Here is a 19,813-nt window from a genome sequence, read left to right as displayed (position 1 = left end):
TTCTATATGTGGTAAGCCTCAGTCAGTATGTCTCTCTTACTAGCCAGTTAGTCTTCCATAAGCTGCGTAAAATGTTGTAAAAATAAAAGCTATTGTGGAAAATACCAGAGTAATTTTAGACCCTCAGATTGTAAACGGACTCCAGGAAAGGATTAGTGTATGTGGTAGCTTGTAATGAAAGAAGACTCATCTTGGTGATCCGGGACACCTGTTGGACTCCTGTGTTCCGAAGCATAAATTTGAACTACTTCAGTTGTATTGGTCTGTCAGTGGTAGCTTTCATTTTGAGATGGAAGCTTTGCTGTTGAATGTTATTAAAATGTGTTGACCAGTCAACTCAATAATCCTGTGTTTTCATTCTTGTTTCTGCTTCTGCCTGAGAAGCATTTGTAAGATTGGCTGTCTTTTTTATCATTTTAAGCTTATTTGTTTCTGCTTCTGAAGTGTTCAAGTTGTGTTAGGGGCATGCCTCATGCTCTCTGAAAAAGATACAAAAATAGGAACTTGGGCAATAAACTTTACTTGGACAGATTGGGAACTGTGCAAGACAAAAAAGCAGTTTAGGAGGAAAAAAGTAGGGAGGGATCCTACTTGAAATACTCCTCTTTTTTTTTTAAATGTGTGTTCATTCCACAGATCTCATCCTGTGCAAGTGGAAAACATTTATTCCTGTATTTCATGCTGTAGGAGCTTTGAAATATCTTTAGGTGCAGGAGGAGGAGGTCTTCAAGTACAAGGGGTGTTCTCATTGTTAAGAGGAGTACTTTATTTATACCTTTTTCTTACACATCTATTCTGTTTATTCAGGACTAATCAGGGTTGCAGACAGTAAGAAAAGTTCACCTTGAAAGTGGTGTAAGGAGAAACAGTTCCCAATGAAGACTAAAGGTATTACTGCTCATCCTTTATATAAAGGGAGGAGACAATTGACAAAACTATAAGGCATTTTGTTTGTGATAGCCTAGTGCTCTAAAATGCTTTGTCCTGCTGTAGCCATGATCCTTACCAAAAGTCTTGCCTATTTCAGGGGATTGTCATCTGCCATTTGTAGTCCAGACTGTCATTAACCTTTGAAAAATAATGTATTTATGCACAATTCTACATTGTCTTTAAAAGTGTGGTTTTGTATATGTATACATATACAAAATTGAGAAAATGAGGATTTCACTGTGTTGTGATATGGGTAAAAAATTCTAGTCATTCTGTGTACTGTGTAAGTAACATGCAAGACATAGACTGATAGGTTGGAAAGCACACGGTATTTTAAGGGAATAAGAAAAGTTCTAAGAACTACCTGGTCAAGAAGAATAATCAGTTTGTCCTTAAATGTGTGTCCTTAGATGAAGAGATCATCAAGAGGATAATAGTCTTAAACTTGCTATTCCTTTCTCAAGGAATGGTTTGAAGATCAGACTTGCTTAACAGGTATATTTTTAAGAATATTTTAAATGTGAAATGTTCAAATAAAGATAGTAGGCTGGGATTTAGTAGAATGTATCTGAGAATTCATGTAGGTGGCACTGTTGATAAATTGGTTTTGGAGACCAAAAGACATTATGAGCCATTGTCAGATGAGGTGGCTGCTTCCTCTTGCGTTACTTCCCAATGTCTGATAGTTAAGTTGCATTGAATTTGGTGGTCGTGTGGCTGTACAGTGAAGTGTTCTTGCTTCCTAATATATATAAAAACTAATGTTCACCAAGTGAGTATTACTGCTTTTTATGTCACTGGTGCAATCAAATGAATTTGCCCAGTGGCTGCACAGTGGGGGCAGAAGGAGGGAAAGAATCATTGCTGCTTTGAGAGGCAGCTGCTTTGAGCAGCATTAGTGAAAGTGCATGATGCAAACATTTCTGTGAGGGGAAAAAAAATGTCAAAATGCATCCCCTTGCACACAACATATTTCTTACATACCCCTTGTAAACATGTTTAACTGAATTGTTTGACTTTTAAATACATTAAGCATGGAAAATAGTGCATATCAGAAAGGTGTATGCTGTAAAATTCCTGGCAGTAGTCTCAACAGTTGAGATGAGGAAACTGAGGAGTGATTTCTTTTGAAGCATACTAAGTTAATGGCTAGAAATGTGTAGACGTGTCAGGAGCTACAGACCATAGCTTCATTATGGCAACTGTTATCTTTGGTTCATATTGGGCACTTTAGAATTCCAGAAGAGGAATGAGAGCTGTAACGTCTGCCTGGTAGAATCGTCTTTTAAGACAATGTTTTGTTAAGGCAAATACATGTTTATTTTGACCTTCTATCAGTAACAACCTTTTTTTTTAATAATTGGTCTGAATAACTGCTTGGAGCACCTCTCCTAGCTGCATAATTTTGTTTTCTAGTTTCCAATATCAGTAATTAGTTTGCTTATTTATTCAAAACTTTTTCTCATACAGATTATTAGACAATGCTAAAAGAACAGCAGCTGTGTTAGGTCACATATAAGTCTTCATTCTTTACATCCTCATTAGAGAAAAGAGTGCCACTACGGTGTGGCTGTCTAAGCATATTAATTCAAACTTAAAAGTATTTTGTGGGAGTGGTCTGCACACTACTGCTTTTAATTTCAAGAAGTCAGTTCCTTGTAAGATTCCTTGTCCTGTTTGCAGGGGATTTCCTGATTGCATAATCTGTGTTTTATAGTCACAAAGCTCTTGCTTGTATTAGTCTTCAGGGTTTTGACAATGGGCATTGACTGTAAGAATTTGATTTCTAAGGATGTAGTCACTTTCCAAAACTGAAAAGGAAGTAGTTTGGGGAGAAAATCCTTGTGTTTCTTATGCCTCTTTAGAAAGAATATGAAATGGAGGGAAGATTTGCTGTCCTAGTATTTGTCTGGGAGAAAACTGAAATGTCAAGAGTTAAACTTTTGTTTTTTTTTTTTAAAACTGGTGCTTGGCTGAAAAAAGGTGTAGTCAGTGAGAATGTGATTAATCTCTTTCTACTTCTTACTTATTTGTCTTTAATTAGCTGTAAGTTCCACAGGTTTGAACACTTTATTCAAAAATAAATCTTCCAGTAATTGTGTCACTTGTCATCCTGTTAGTCAGTAACTGGCTAGCGCTAGTGAAGTAAACCTATTTTTCATTACAGTCACACAGTATTTAGACTCATTATACAACAGTTTTGTTTTTAAAAATTCAACCTTATATATATTTTTTACAGCTTCTGAACTTCTGTTTTAATGATCTGTTTCCAGTTTGTCGTCTTTCACAGTATCTATGCTGTCCACCCAGTGCAATGACCTAAGTCTGGAAGTAACTTTTTCTTAATAAGGACTAAAATAATTAGGAAAGTAAGATGTTTCTCTTCAGGTTATTTATACAGTTTCTTAGTGTTTAAGCTGTTTAGTTCTGTAATTATTAGTTGTTAGGTAAGGTTTTCAAGATCTTGTTTATTAAGTTTCATGTGACTGATTTTTTTTTTAATCTTTATTGATATTCATTATTCCTTCCAGTCTGTCTTTTGAAATCTGTTACTTTTTTCTTGTAATAACAAATTAACAGACCTACTGTTCTTCTTCTGGAAGTGCAAACACACAGCTTTATCCCAGTGATTTTTTTTTTTTTTTTCATTTGTGATTGTGGCTTAGATGCTCTTCCGATATAGCGTCATTTGCTTTCTCAAAATACTACAGTGAAATTATACTCATTTTTTTGTTAGTTATCATATTGTTGGGGGTTGTCAGTGGTGTGAATGTAGTTTATATTCAGGTTTACTTTGTTAATTGGATTTAGCTCCTGTGTGAGTCCATTCCTTTTTGTTTCTTTATTTGTGCCTTTCTATTCCTTCATTTCTGGGTGTATGTTGAATGACTCTTCTGAGTTTGTTGATAAGGAAGATAAATTATACTTTCATTGTATTTATATTGGAAAATAACAATTTAAGAAATGGCACATCTGCACTGACATTCCTTACCCATAGCCCCCATGGAGGTGGGATGGGGAAATCTTGACTTTTGTTTCAAGCATTTTATCCATTTTGTCTTTCCAGTTCTGGTTGTTCTGGTAGCAGCTGGGAAAAGTGTTAAAGGATATGTTGCAAGTTCTCAGTAAATTGAACAGAGGTGTATATTCTGGCATAGAACTAGTAAGAGTTTTTTAGTATTTGAGCATTTTAGGGATGAGCAGATACTGACAATAGCCAAGAAACACTGGAATTTTTACCTGATGGATAAATCTTTCCTATGGAAACCGTCTACACAGATAGCAAATCTCAAGAAATCCTTGCTATGCTAGTGTTAGTATTTACAGTTAGAAATATTACAGGGAAATACTGCTTAACAATGAACATGAGACTTCTTATAGGCAGTATTCATTAAACTGTTACATTTATGCTTACTGTTATAATGTCTGCTTTTTTCAATATTAGGTGCCAAGTGTCACCTTGGCAAAATAAAACCAAGCAAATGTCTACAATTATTTTAAGTTTAAAAGTTGAATTGTGTCATATAATTTTCATTTCAGCTGTACCAAACTTACGCTAGTCTAATTAGAACACTGCTGTGAAAATGTTTGTTTTCTCTTGAGGGTCATCTTAGGATTTTAAAAGTAACTCAATAAGAAAAACACTTTGAGTAAACATTCCTGTCTAACAGTAGTCCTTTATTAGAGCTTGCTAGAATAGTTTTTTTTACTTCATTCTTGAGGCTTGTTAAAAGATGGTATTTGTTCTCTCTGTTTTGGTTTATCTATATAAGTCCACATACTGCCATTTTGTGATACTATATTTAATTATTACTCTTGCGCATTTAAGAGATTAGGTTTTAAGTTAATGTGGGATTTTTACAAATAACATGTTAAATTTAGGGAAAAGGAAGGTGGAAGTAGTAGCATTTTCTAATGTGAGTGTGTTTTTTACATACTTAGGTAAATTGTGGCATTAGATAATTTGAGGGCACAAGTTTAATGTGGAAGTACTGTTTACCTACTACTCAATGAGGAATAATGGTGCAGTGCTTAACATATATAGTGTGACTCTGATTTGGAGCCTAAATCAAAAGCTTGTGACGAATGTCGTGTCTGCTGTTCTGCCTGTGTGTCAGTTATGGACAAGCATGAATGGTTAAATGTCTGCTAGCATTCACTGATGTCCATGAAAGCATATTTCTACATGTGAAGGCACAGCAGCAAAACATTCAATGTCTGGAACCTGATGCAAAAGAAAAGTGAATTCTGACAAGCGAAGCGTCGCCTTTTTTTTTTTTTTTTTTTCTTCAAAAGTTTCTGAGCTTAAGTTTCTGACCAGCCATTAAGAGGAAAAATTCACTCAGTGAAGAGGCTACCTTCTATGTCTTTCTTTGGAAAGCAGTTAGTTTCTTTCTGTCTGTAAAAGAGGACTTTGGGGGTGTCTTTGGTAAGTGATCTTGTCCTAGTCATGCTGATAAACAATTGTCTTTGTTTGGGTTCTTCCATCAGATACTTCTAAGAACAGAGGTGGAGTCATTGTTAACAATGACAACCCTTGAAGTTCCTCAGCAGTACAGTAGGAAAGACTCTTCTGAATTTTATAGGGATGGGAAAGATGATGCAAATCCGAATTTGGGAAAACAACCATTTCTTAATCATTAAGTAAAAAATGTATTTGTCCAAAGGAAATATAATTGTCTCCCAGGGAAAACAGAACCCGAAGAAATTTTATTGTCAGAAGATAATAGATTCTTCAGATCAAAGTTACATTTCTACGAATGTAAACTGCTGTCAGTCACACATTTTTGAGGGTTTTTTTTTAATAGTGACACTGGAACTTTCTTAATGTGTATTGGTTATTTTTACAATACCACTAATCCCATATGTACTTCTCACTTGATTATTTCACCATATCTGTAAATTATGTCTATTTTTTTTATCTATCTCCTTTAGTTTCCTGGTGTTTTAAGTCCTATTTTCATTTCAGAGTTCAAGTTAACAGAGTGAATCTTTATTTACTGTGTGCTACTTGCTGTCTTCTCCAAACTTTAGGAAGGGCTTATTGTAAGATGATTGGAACTGACTTCAGACATAGCTGTCTGAAGATTTCAGGAGCCTGTTCTACTGTAACGCGATGTCATTGTTCAGGCACTCAATAAAATAGACATTATCTCTAGAGTTGCATTTTGGTTTGTCTTATTACATGTAGATGAATCTGTCTTAAAGTTTTTGTGGATATTACAGTTACAATGTTAGTAATTATTATAGTAGAATCGTGTAACATTCTTTTAAGGGAAAACTACATGACAAATTTAGCTTTGCAGTACGCACTCAAATTTGAAACAAAATCAAGTAAAAGATTTAGGAACTGTGGAGACTGTCATTTGGATACTGGCTCGATCCCAAGCACTTGTCTTTGTATGGTATAATTCATGTCATGAAGAGTTTTTGAATTAGGAAGAGTTTTGAATTAGGGGAAAAAACACTCTTTGGATTTGACTTTTGTAAGCAGTTGAGGGTATGGTTTTTTTACTTGGCTATTGTTTTATCTAAAGATACAGCCACTTCTAAACTGTTGTGGTTCATGTTTCTTTGAGCAAAAATATTCATGAACCTTCCCACAAATTTAAGGCACAGACTAGATAATCTGCATGGTAGAGAACAAAGAAATGCCTGGAGATAGAATGCCAGGTCTAACCCCCAGCCTTACCTGTAGTAGCAAAGTGGTGTGTTAGATTTTATAGAAAGCATAAAACAAAGTGAATTGACTTGTTTATATTGTCTCCAATTACATCAGTGGGCTTTCAATCAACTGTTTAAGAGTAGACATCCTGATTTCAGGCTATAGTCTTTCAGAGCCTCATGCTGATAATGATAGTAGTTTTAGTATTTCTTCATGTAGTAATGTAGGGAGTTAGTGTCCGATTTCCCCAAGTCCTTGAAATGATCTTGTTCACCACAGGGAGGCATGCTGGAAAGTGGCAGAACCATACTTTTATTAGTAAGAGGAGGATTTTGCCATTACAATTTAACAGTGCTGTTTCATAAAGGTGTATTAACTATAAAGCATGAAGCTTTTGCTAAAGTACCAATAATTGCGTGGTAGAAATGTAAATTAAGATATACCATCCTCAGCGATGTTTGTTAAGGAAGAATGAACACGTTTTAATAGCACTTGTTTATAGGCTGTAGATTTATTTTCATTTTCTTTGTTGAATTTGTTCTGTGACCTCATCTAGTACTAGTTAAATGGTGGAAGATTCTTTATTTGCTTATGGTATCAGAAGTGAACTTCACTGTTTTAGTCTAGGATCTTGTTACTTTTTGTAGTAGGCCAGCTTTCTCCTGGAAGCAATGCTTTTGTCGTGTCTGTATTGTGCTGTTTTCCCAGCACACGTGCAAACTATACAGGCTCTACTATCATTGAGTAATTGCCTTATACAGAGGCTTTAAGAAGGCTGCTGTGCTAAACTGAAAAGTTAACATCTCAAATCTTAAAAGCATTCTTTTATTGCATTGGGATTTTAGTTGTAGTGCTGTCAAATATCACTATCTTAATTCCGCTAAATGAGTCTTTCCCAACTTGGAGCAGAATTGGAGCTCTTCAGAAATTATTCATTACTCTTGGATTGTTATATATGTGCTCTGATGGCATACATCAACACAGGAGGAAGAAAGCAATCTCTTAGAAACCCTAAAAATTTGTGGGTAATATGGAAAATAATGTGTTTAAAAAAAAAGTCGCAAAGGTTCAGTGAAAGTCAACCAAAATTTCTTAGTTATGATTTAGTGAACCATTAGTTTCTTTTAATACTGCATTCCTTACCACATCTTGCCAAGTGTGTTGTCAAGAGAAGGAATGATTCTCGCATTTATATTTCTAGATTTTTTTGGTTTTGTGATTTAAAGGGAGAAACATTTTCAATTTGTTAGTTCATATATCTTATTGAGAGTCTTAGTTCTGTTTCTCACTTGCTATGCTTTGTAGTTAGATTTGTTTTAAACATAGTGCATGAAATGTGGACTTCGGCTGTATTAACGTATGCATTTGATATCCTGTGTTTGTAGGGTCAAATTTTTAAAAAGAACTGTCCTATATGTATTGTTATTGAAGTTTGTGGAAATGGAACAAATTGCATGAAAGCAAAGCTAAATCAGAAATGTGCTGAGTTGAAAAACATAGTTTTAATCTTCATTATTTTTTCATTGTCATTTTAATTGGAATTTTGACTTTACAGGGAGCAAACTGGGGCCATGTGTGTGCCAAAACCTTGAACTTGATCGCATTCCAATAAAAAAGTTATCCAGTGCTTAATTTACTCAATTATTTAAATATTTTTTTTTGAGAAGGAAGATTCGTGGGGGCTGTTTCTTCCATTTGAGATTAGTCAAATTCCTGGTCTGTGTTTAGATGAAAGACGAACTTTCAAAAGGATATTAGGTCAGATTTTTAGACTATGTTTCTTATATGCCCAAGGCACACTTTAAAAGCTTACACTTCTGAAAAATGTTGTCTGTGAATTACTGTTACAGGAGTCGTAATCATTGCTGTTGTTGGTTTTACTTTTCAAGGTACCCAGAGAATGGCATAGTAGAAATGGACACCAGTAACCTTCGACCCCGAGCAAGAACCATTCTGAAGTGGAGTGAACTAAAAGTGGGTGATGTGGTGATGGTTAACTACAATGTTGAGACTCCAGAAGAAAGAGGATTTTGGTTTGATGCAGAAATTACCTCTTTGAGAGAAATCTCAAGGACTAACAAAGAGGTTCATGCTAAAATTCTGCTGGGGTAAGATTTGTTTGACCAACTCATAAAATCTCTACATATATAAAGTATGTTTGTTGGGTGTTTTTTTGTCTACTAGTCATCACTAGATTAAAACTAATGTCATACTTCAATTCCACAGCTGTCTGTGTCATGGAATTACAGTGCAGTTTTTATGGTGTGCAGACTTAACTATGAGTCAGAATTTTAAAGTTTTCTGAGTGCTGAAGGCAACCATGATGTTTCATGTATGACCAGATTCAAATTGATGAGAGTGTGTTTTTATTTATTTTATAATATATGTTATATATTTATCCTTTTAATTATATATATAAAATGTTTCATTCTATTGAAAGCTGAAAAATCTGTCTTCAATAACTTTTTAGGTAATTGGGAACCTCTAGGTCTCACTGAATATTACTCTGACAATTTGAGTAAGTCTCTGAACTGGCTAATTGAATTTTTAAAGAATAAAATACCTATGCAGGTGTTACAGCTTCTGATAAGTAAAATGTGTAACTGTGTGATGTGGTAATTATGGGTTCTCCTGTGGCTGAACTCACCTGAGTATCTTTGCTTTGTTTTCCTATTTCATTTAAGAACTTGTGTATAGTTCTTTAGGAACAGTGTTTTCTGCAGAAATCCATATGCTATTACTGTCAGTAAGCTGTGTGATTACTGCCTTAGGGATGACACAGTCTGGTCAACTTTCTTGGCAATCTCCTTGAGGACTTCACTGTAACCTTCCTCATCCTTCTCATTAGCTTTCCTCATTCCTTCAACATTACCTTCTTCTGATACAAAAGAACTAAAAGAAATGGATCCATCTATGCAGAAGAGGGGTGTGTATGGGTACTTAAATGTTAGGAGTGAAACTGTTTTTAAATTTAAGCTGGAGCTAAAATGAAATTTCTTTTTCCTTAAAAAATTTATTTAATGTTGGCATGTCCCATATCTACTCAATGAGTAGTATCATTGTCCTGGGAGTATATTCCTTAAAATCAATTGGACAATTTGCATATTAGTGTAATTTTCTTTGAGAAAGGAGAATTGTTATGTCTATAGGAAGACTTAACAGTGTAGGACGTGGTTAACTGGAAGAGACATGCAGAAGACTTATCAGGTGCAATTCAATATTTTGTGTAAAAGATGCAATGATGCATAGTACTGGGAAATAGGAAAGACGTTGACTTGGTAAATCATGCACGTGAATGAAAATCTGTTTTGTGGATGGTTTTAATTTTAGAATAACAGGGGTTTTATTAGACAATGAGTGCATTGTGGTCATCTTGTATTAAGTAGGGCAAGCAAAAAACCCCAAACCTTCAAATATAAAGGAAGAAGAAATTGAGTAGGTAGTTTGAATTATTAACTTGAAAGGGAGAAGATATTAAGAAATGGAGGCCAGTCTAGAGGTGAAGATTTTTGTTGTCATGTGTTTTAAAATTTGCATGGCATTTGGTGAATAAGAGATGGACTTCATGACCACCTAAAACCAGAACTGTCCAGATATCAGTTTATGTGAAGTTCAAATGTGCATTGATAACATTAAAACTGTTGTCTGCATGGATTCTTCCAGAGTTTTTCCTATTTATTAAAATATGGTCATCAAAATATGGTTTATATCAGCAAAAGCAAGCACTTGGTGGCTATTAAAAAAATTCTATTCATGCTGGTTGGAACTCTGTAGGATTTTTTTTAATCTAAATAAGCTGATAGTTATGCTTCAAATTTGAAGATGGTGACTTCAAATACCATGGGTTCTGTGGCAAATACTAGGGAGTTTCCCATAGTGTTGACACTTGCTATCCTCTGAAAGGAGTTGGGGGGAAAAAGGCACAGTTGACAAGTGTGTTATTCTAAGGTGGTGGATTTAAGTCAGTTTTTTCAAATAGAATCTTATTTTGGTGAATTTTCTTCCTAATTAAGAATTCAGGCTTCATTTACATGTTGATAGATTGTCTGTGCAGTAATCAACTAGTCTGCAGAAAGTAAGGTTATTTGAGCCCTGACATTTTTGAAATTTATCAAGGAATAATTCTGTGTCATCTGTGCTACTCCAGTCATTCCTTTCAATTAGCAGTAAAAGTACAAGATAAATCTGCTAGTATTCATAGATTTGTGTAAGGAATGTGCTGCAAAAAGAGTCACTTTATATTTTTACGTATGTCGGTTTGCAAAGTAAAACCTATCTCTTAATGTTTCAATGTTTATCAATGTATAACAATATACTAATAGAATATAAATATAATACACAATATAAAATATATCAATATAAATTAGTTTTGGATTATAATAATATACAAATATACTATATAATTTAAGAATATTATTGATATGAATTCTTACCCTAATGTTAGCATTAGTAAATTGTTTTAAATAAAGGTGAGACGTATTTTGAATGCTTCATGAGTATATGTTAGTGGCTAATTTGTATGCTACTTAAGAACAACCTTAGCAGGCAGTAAAGGAAGGCAGAGTTCTTAGGGTTGCTTCAGATATAGTCATGGCTTGGACTTTTTTCCATTTCTAGTATTATGGCAAAGAGTCTTTGTGTAAAACAGTTTTGTACACAGTAGTTGAATGTTTGATTTATTGATCTTAATTGCTTTTGACGAAGATTTCGTGAAGCTGTTGGCACATGACAGGAAACAACAAGAACATGTACTGTTTGTGGAAATGCTTTGGAGCTGGTAGAACATGTGATGAGTACTACTTTTTTGCTGTATCTATTGACATGTTTGTTTGTTAGGTGTTACTTTTACTCGTGTCTCAAGTCATAACCTAAAGGAAATGTCCTGTACAGTCTGTCACCTTTAGTTGATCTTTCATGAAATAGATTAGAATAAGACATCATTATCCAGAAGAATTGACCGCATATTAATAATTCTCACTTGTAGTATATTTGCATTGCAACTGAAATTTGTAATTGCAGAATGCCTAAAACCTGTCCAAACTGGACTTGCTGTGACTCAGGTACAAATGCTAGGGAAACAGCAGTGCTTTGACCATGGAATATACATGGGCCTAGGACTGTAGTCTGTCATGACTGTGTGTTCATGCTTGCAGTTCAGAATGGTCTCTGTGGGGTACCTCTGAACTGATTTTAACTAAATTTGCAGGGTGTACATCTGTTTTTGAACATCCTCTATTTTCTTTTTTTGGGATCATCTATCTTCTGTTTCATGATGAAAGCAGTTATCTGTAATCCAGAGCAATATGACTTGTCTCCTTTGCACTTTAAAGGGCATGTGTCAAATGCCTGTTACTGGTGGGTAGTTGTAAGGAAAACTGTTCACAATTTCTTTTAACATTGAAGCTGGCTGACATGATTAAAGTCACCATACCAAATCAAATTGGAGTAGTTCAAATGGTACTTTGTGGTTTCTCCTTGGTAGTCTTCAAGATCAATAGAGACAAAATTGTCTCACTTTTCTTCAGTCAGCCTTTTAAAGTTTGAGTTTAGCAAGGATTCTCTCTATACTGAGACTTGTGTTTTGTTTAAGCCTTTGGAGTTATACAAGAGTATCAGAAAAATCTGTTCAATTTGCAGATTTTATATGTCTTTGACTACGTGGATATTCGTTGAATTTGAGGTCCTTACCCAAGCATCAGTAGTCTAAGGGGTCCTAAATTTTCAGTTTTATATTTGTCATCTTTTAGTTCTGCAGGTTTTTGTGTGAGGCTTCCTGCTCCCAAAAAGGGAGGATTGTTTTGTTTTCAGATCAATTTTTAAATATGGTAGTATGTTTTTGCTGTGTAACCTGCCAGATCTGGGGCTTATCTTCTTCATTTGAACACAATTTCTGCTTTTTTTTGTTTTTTTGGTAGAGTACATTCCTGTTTATCATTTGGATTCTTTTAATTCATGTCTGGCATGTTTTTCTATGGTCTTTACGCTACCTGTACAGGTTTTGCTTTTTGGATGTTCCTCTTAGTTCTTTTGAACCAGTTTTTCCATTTATATTTAACTTCTGATTTTTGAATTCATACATATTATTTGGTTTTGTAGCTCTGCAAATGTACAGAATTTAAACACATTACAGAATAGTGAACTAACAGTGAAACAAGTCTTGCACATTGTTCTGGGTGATTTCAAGAGTTCTTGTGCTTATGTGGATTTCTAACTAGTCCAAAAAGAAAAAAAATATTGGCAGTTGTATCTTGTTTCGACACTTACAAAAATGATAGTGCCATACTTCCTATCCATCTAGGTATGTATTGTGACAATGTCACGGTTGTTATTGTCTCATACTTTGTAGGTGCCCAAGAGTGTAGTTCTCATACTGTGTTTCTTTAGTCCTGAAATTTCTGTCTACGTGGTTTATCCCTTACTGATGCTCATATACTTTTGTGGTGTAATTGTCTACACAAAGTAACTTCTCAGTTTGTTTGTTTTAATGTAGCATCTTTGACTGTTACTGGTTGTTTTGGGAAGACATTGTTTTGCTGATACAGGGAATAATGAGATTTACTTGGAGCCGTTTTTTAAGATGGCTTTCATGCTGTATCAGGAGGTATTCTAATAATAAGAATGCTAATTGCTGAAGAACTTGCCTGCAGCTTTCTTGCACAGACATAAATTGGCATATTTCTTCTAGGCAACAAAACTTCTGAAAGGGTGAATTTGTGTCTCCCTCTTTCCTCTTCTCCTTATGACTTCAGTGGAGCTGGTCACCTCCTTTGAAGAAGAAACCTCCTCTTGAATCAACGCAACTGTTTCAAATCAAGATAGATTCTGATTGTCCAAGACGCCTGCTGGGATTTTTCATGGTGATTCTGTAGAGGTGATGCTTAGAACTTCTTAAGCACTTCTGTGAACTGCTTTCACCTAGTCTCTACAGCTAGAGATGGGTCTTTTTGTGATACACAGCCTTAGTTAATAATATCACAGTTCTTAACTGGAATGACTCTTTAACAAGAAGGGTATTTTGGTCCCACTTAATTATCCTGTTGGACAAAAGAACTCCTGTTTGGTGGGGGGTGGTGGTTGCGAAAAGAATGATCTATTTGAACATAAGTGAAGTTTACTGGAGATCAAACTGTTTGTTTTTAAATTCTAGATTAGGTTTTTGATCTTGCTTCAGTTGTGACTTCATTCTTGAGGAAAAACTTAAGAATTAAAAGATATAATGGACATGAGGACAGAATATGATTAAATATATTTTTGAGTAGCATACAGTGCCTTCTCATATGCAAAAAAAAGTCTGAGGTACAGGACAAACTGCCCAGAAGGTATTGGAACACACTGTCAGCTACTGGGACTGGAGAAAGGTTGGTGGTGTTTTGATCAAATGTGAGAGACAGAACAGTATCTGACTTAAGAGTAGTTCATGAAGAGAGCATGAACCATGTGAATTGTTTAACCACTCGCTGTGGTAATTGTCCTCTCTACCAAGGTCATAAATGAGAGGTAGTACCTTGGTTCAGCACCTATGAAATCAAACCCAGAAAGTTTAGAAAGATTTTGAAGGGTATTTGGGTGACTTGTTATATTGTTTTCATGTTTCAAATTTCTCCTTTCCCTTCTTTTTCTTTGGACGAAAATTTCCATTTTACAAACACTCACTGAATAGTGATGAAGAGCAGGTTCTGCACAGATCGTAGCTGCTTTTCTACATGCTTTGTTTTCCTGCATGCTTGCTTTTTCTGCTTTAAAGGGGACAAATCTTCAGGAGGTTACATTATACAGAGAGGAGTGGAAGGATGACAGTTTATGATTGCTTACCTGTAATTATTTCTGTTACATGGAAGAAACATTTTATCTCTTCCATCTTCCTGATTCTTGAAAGAGAGCATAAAAAGTAATTTATTTGTCCTTTGTGCTGTTTCCCTGCATATTGCCTGTTCTTAACAGGCAGTATTGAGAAACTGGTATTGGATTGAGTCTTTAAGTTTGCTTTCCTAAAATGGGGGAAGTATACTATGTGCTTGTAACTCATGTTGAGTCTTTTTAGACTGTGGATGTACTGTTCTTTTGCCTAGAAATTTTAAAATTTGAGTTGCAAACCATGTCTGCCTTATTAGAGATGATGTTACCTCTTAAGCTGAGAAGCCAAGTTGTGTAAGAGCTTCCCAGTCCTGCTGCTGAAAGGGTAACACTTTGGAGGACAGATCCTCCCAAGGGCAAGGAACAGGCAAATTTTGTGGATCAAAACCTGGTCAGTTGCATAGCTTGTGTCAACAGGCATTTGGCTTTTAATACCATGAGGCCCGTAACTAGGTTCCCATCTGTCCCTGAAAGTCCTTGATCCTCAAGTGGAATAAGAGCATCTATGTCAACAGGCTGGGCAACCTGGTGAGAAGAGCTTTGGGTGGTGAAGGGACATATGACCTGAGGTTAAGGGAGGTATTGCCATGTGCATGGAAAGCAAAAGGTACAGGGTGGTGGGAACAAGAGGGATATTGGGATTGGTAAATGAGAGATGTCCATCTGAAGTGCATGTATGCTAATTTCCAGCCTGGAAAACAAGCGGAGGAATTAGTTCCGCATATAGTCACAGAACTATGACGTTACTGGTATAGTGGAGACATGATGGGACAGCTCACACAACTGGAGTGGGAGTTGGATGGGTACAAATTTCTCAGGAGAGGCAAATAAAGAGGGCAGGGCTGCCATGATGATGTGAAGTGTGGATGTAGGGAGCTCTTCAGTGGGATGACAACAGACCAGTTGAGAGCTTGTGGATGAGGATGGGAGAGGCCGAAAAGGCTGACATCATGGTGGTAGGATCAGAGTGAGGAAGAGGACAAAGCCTTCTTTAAATGTCTCTGAATAACAGGCACTGATTTTCGTGGAGAACTCAAATTCCCTGACAGTACAGCAAGCAGTCAAGAAGTTCTCTGGAGGATATCAGGGATAACTTCTTAATACAAGTACTGGATAGGTCAACACAGTGATGCATGGCTGAATCTGCTGTTTATTATCAACAACTGCTTGGGGGAGGATCAGCTAACCAATGGTAGCCTTGCCTATACTGGCACTGAAATCGTAGATGCCAAGATCCTGATGGAACTGAGGAAGGGGAGTAGCAGAGTGTAGGCTCTCAAATTTGGTAGAGTGGACTTCAGTTTCATTCAAGGAACTGGTTGATGGGATCCCATAGGAGACAAGTGTGAAGGGTAAAGGAGTACAGCAGAGCTGACAGGTGCTTAAGGACACCTTCAAATACAAAGAGAGTACGTGCTAAGAAAGTACTAGATGTATCAGGAAACTGGCAAGGCTGAGCAGGAAACTCGTGAGTTAGCTCCAGTGCAAAAAGTCAGTAGGTAGGAGTTGGAAACGGGGGTAGTGTAAAAAGGAGGAATTTTGAAGATGTGAGGATGGTGTTATGAGAACCAAAGCTCATCTAGAGTTGACACTTGGAAGAGCCATCAAGGGCAATGCAGAGAACTTTTACTACTGCTTTGGCAGTAGAAGGCTAAACAAGGAAAATACAGATATATTGATGAAAAAGACAGATGATTTGTTATCAGCTGACACGATCTTTCTTGGCTTAGTCTTCACTGACAAACTGTCTCTGGTAGCTGGGCCTAGTGAAAGCATTTAGTGATAGTCCTCAGCGGTGAATGAGAACTGAGTCAGGGAGTGGTTGCAAGAACTCGGATCAATGCAAGTCCATGCGACCAGATGGGTTGCATGCAGGTCTGCCAAGGGAACTCACTGATGCTGTAGTGATGCTCCTCTGTACTGTATTTGAACAGTTGTGGAGATCAGGGATTTCCTGACCACTGGAGAAGGGCAAATGTTGCATGCGTCTTCAAAGACGACCAGTCACCGTTATCTCAGTCTGAAGAAAACCATAGGGCAGTCTTCTTGGAAGTGCTGGCCACGTGAAGATGATTTGGAATAGACATGGTGGATTTTTTCCAAGAGCAAATCGTGCCTGACAAACCTGGCTGCCTTGTATGATAAAATGATTAGCTCTGTGGCCAAGGCAAGAGCAACAGATGTAATTTACTTCAACTTGTAGCAGGTTTTTTTGTCTGTGTCCCATAATATCCTGTCCCAGTTAGGATAGGGTGGATGGGCAACCAGATGGGTTTGAAAAGATAAGATTAAATGATCAGGCTCAGAGAATAGTGGTTAATGGGTTATATGCTACCTCGAAAGTGATAACAAGCAAGGAACTGCAGGGGTGTATCCTGAGACCTATACTGTTCCATGTCTGAAGCAACAGCATGGCAGTGGCAATGCAGCGCACTCTCACCAAGTTTGCAGAGACACCAAATTGATGGAAACTCAAGAGTGGTACTGCCAGTCAGAGGGACCTGAATAGGCAGGACAAATGGACTTACAGGAACCTTGTGAAATTCAACAAGAATAAATGCAGTTTTCTTGCACCTTGGAAGGTAGAGCCCCTTGCAGCAGTACTGGCTGGGAAGTAGCTCTGGTGAGAAGGGCCTCTGGGTCTTGGTAGATGGCAAGCTGAACATGACCCAGCAGTATGTAATGAAGGCTAACAGAATTCAGGCTGCGTAAAAAGGAGTATAACCAGAAGACTGGGGAAAATGATTTATTCCCCTTTACTAAGCACTAATTAGACTGCATCTAGAATACGAGATTCCACCCACCCCCAAACACACCCCCCTACACACCTCAATGCACAAGAGACATGTAAACTAGAGTGAATTCAGCAAAGCACAGCTGAGATGATTCGGGGAGCACAGTAGTATGTGTCAGGCAGACCATATATTTTGCATATAAATTGTGATAAGAGGAGGAGAAAATTTGTTCTTGGAATTGCATTCAATAACTTAACTTTTCAATTACTTAATTGGTATGTGTTAAAGCATTCATTGCTTTCACAAAAAAGTAAGTACAGAGTGTTAAAATTTGGACTTTTTTGGTTTTATAACCATCTCATAATTGCCATAAGATAAAAGTATCTTCTGAAGGTAAAGAATGGATTGATTTGGATCTTGAGATTTTTGTTTGTTTTCCCAGAATATAAACTATATCTTCAGTATTTGTAACAGTACACTTTGTCTAATAAACATGCAGACTTGGAACCACAGCGTCTTTTGACTTGCTTTCTAGGGGCTGATTTTTAGAAGTGTTTTGGAGCTTAGTTTGTTCCCACTGAGGAAAGTAATTCCAAACAGAAGAGGAAGAACAGAAGAAAACAAACTTAAGTGCCAAAAGGCAGAGTGTGTGTGTGTGTGGGGAAATGGTGGTGAGCACAACATTAGTAAAAGTCTTATGAAAATAAAAGACATAAAAAAAAAGGAGTGGTGTTGAAATACATGTATACATTTAAGAGAATCACTGAGGATGGGTTTTGAATATCTTTATGGGTGGAGACTCAACAACCTCTCTGGACAGTCACTGTAAAAAGACATTTCATGTGTCTCTGTTTGGGCTTCTTGTCCTGGCAATAGGCACGAGTGAGAGGAGTCTGGCTCCCTGTTTATCATGGGTAAGAGCCTTCCACGCACAAGCCTTCTCTTCTTGAGGCTAATCACTCACATATCAAAGATGTTCTAGTCCCTTAATCATTTTTGTGGCCCTTTTTTAGAGCCACTCCTATAAGCCCAAGTCTGTCCTACCTGGGGAAGCCCACACCAGGCCTCACTGGTGCTGGCACTGCACTTCTTAATGCAGTTCAGGAGGCTGTTGACCTTCTTTGTTTACAAGGGAAGGTTGCTGGTTTATGGTCAGCTGCTTGTTTATGAGTTCCTCAAGGTCTTTTTCTACCAAGCTGCCCTCCAGCCAGTTGGCACTCAGCATGTACTGGTGCATGGGCTACTGCCTATGTACAGGACTTCACACTTCTCTTTGAAGGTAATGAAATTTCTCTCTCTCCAGGCAGTAAATGCGTCTGATAATGGTGGCTACTTCTGGTTTTGTATCATCTGTGAACTTGCTGAAGAGTTCACTCTATTCCCATTATTCAGTTACATCCCTTATTAATGAGGATGTTAAATGGTGCTGGCCCCAGGGTCAACCCCTGGTGTGCTAGTGACATGCCTGCTAACTGGACTTTGTGCCATTGGTCACAATCTTGTGGGTTCAGCCAGTTTTCAGTTCTCCTTACTGTGCATTTACCCATACTTCGTTAGCTTATACATGAGGATGTTATGGGAGACAGTATCGAAAGCCTTACTAAGTGGGTGTGAACATCTGCTCTCCTGTCATCTTCCAAGCATGTCACCTCATTGTAGAAGACTGTCGGTGTGGTTAAGCATGATTTTTTTTCCCCCTTTTTAATTCTATACTCACAATTCCCCATCACCTTGTTGTCCTCCTATCTGGAAATTATTTCCAGAATTATTTGCTCCACTGCCTTCCCAGGGATTGAGTTGATGCTGACCAGTCTGTCAGGACATCTTACTTCTTGAAGATAGGAGTGGCATATGCTGTCTTCTAGTTCTTGGGAAGGTGTCCCAGTTGTCATGATCTTTCAAAGATGACCAGGAGTAGCTTTGTCCAGATAGGCAGCTCCCTCAGTGCTGATGGGTACAGCCTGTTAGGCCCCATAGACTTATGTGTGTCCAGTTTAAGTACTTCATAACTTAGTCCTCCTCCGCTGAGGCTGTCATCCTTGCTCCTTGGCCTTTTCTGTAATTATTGTCATCAGGGTCCCTGCTATATTTAGCAGTGGGCCCACATTGTCCCTACTTTTCCTTTCCTGTTTTGTAGTTGTAGAATCCTTCCTTGTTGTCCTTTGTGTCTCATGCCAGATTCAAATCAAAGTGGACCTTGGCTTTCCCAACCCTATGCTTAAACAATTGGACAGGGACTCAATACTCCCTTTGTGTCAGCTGTCCCTGCTTCCACCTTACACACTTCCTGTTTATGTCCGAGTTCAGTCTGGGAGCTCCTTGCTCATCTGTGCAGGCTTCCTGATGCCTCTGTTTTCTTGCACATAGTGATAGACACTTCTTGAGTTTGGAGGAGGTGGCTCTACTGGACCCTTCTCTCCAGGTTGTATCCTGTGGGATTTTTCCAAGCAGATCTCTGAAGAGATTAGTTTCCTGCCCTGAAATCCAGGGTTGTCTTGGTTTTTACCTTGCTTTCTCCTTTTAAGGATCCTAAACTCCATCATCTCATCATTGCAGCCAAACTGCCCCAACTTTAATGTCCCATCACCAGTTCTTCCTAGTTTGTAAGTATTGTGTCTAGGAGTGCACC

The 19,813-nt window shown here is 37.3% G+C and overlaps 1 protein-coding gene across 4 annotated transcripts in view; it reads left to right on the top strand.

The window, feature by feature from the left end:
• UHRF2 (ubiquitin like with PHD and ring finger domains 2) overlaps positions 1 to 19,813 on the top strand; it is an 83,444-nt gene that overhangs the window by 24,265 nt on the left and 39,366 nt on the right. For all 4 annotated transcript variants that reach the window (XM_086479137.1, XM_086479136.1, XM_086479135.1 and 1 more), the window contains exon 4: positions 8,485 to 8,703. In XM_086479137.1, coding sequence (XP_086335263.1) covers positions 8,485 to 8,703 — 219 coding nt within the window. The remainder of the gene's footprint in view (positions 1 to 8,484; positions 8,704 to 19,813) is intronic.

Source organism: Leptosomus discolor, chromosome Z (assembly GCF_034619465.1).
Source record: "Leptosomus discolor isolate bLepDis1 chromosome Z, bLepDis1.hap2, whole genome shotgun sequence".
NCBI classification, from domain to species: domain Eukaryota; kingdom Metazoa; phylum Chordata; class Aves; order Leptosomiformes; family Leptosomidae; genus Leptosomus; species Leptosomus discolor.
Note: the sequence above shows the minus strand (reverse complement) of the source record. Positions and strands in the feature narration are given on the sequence as shown.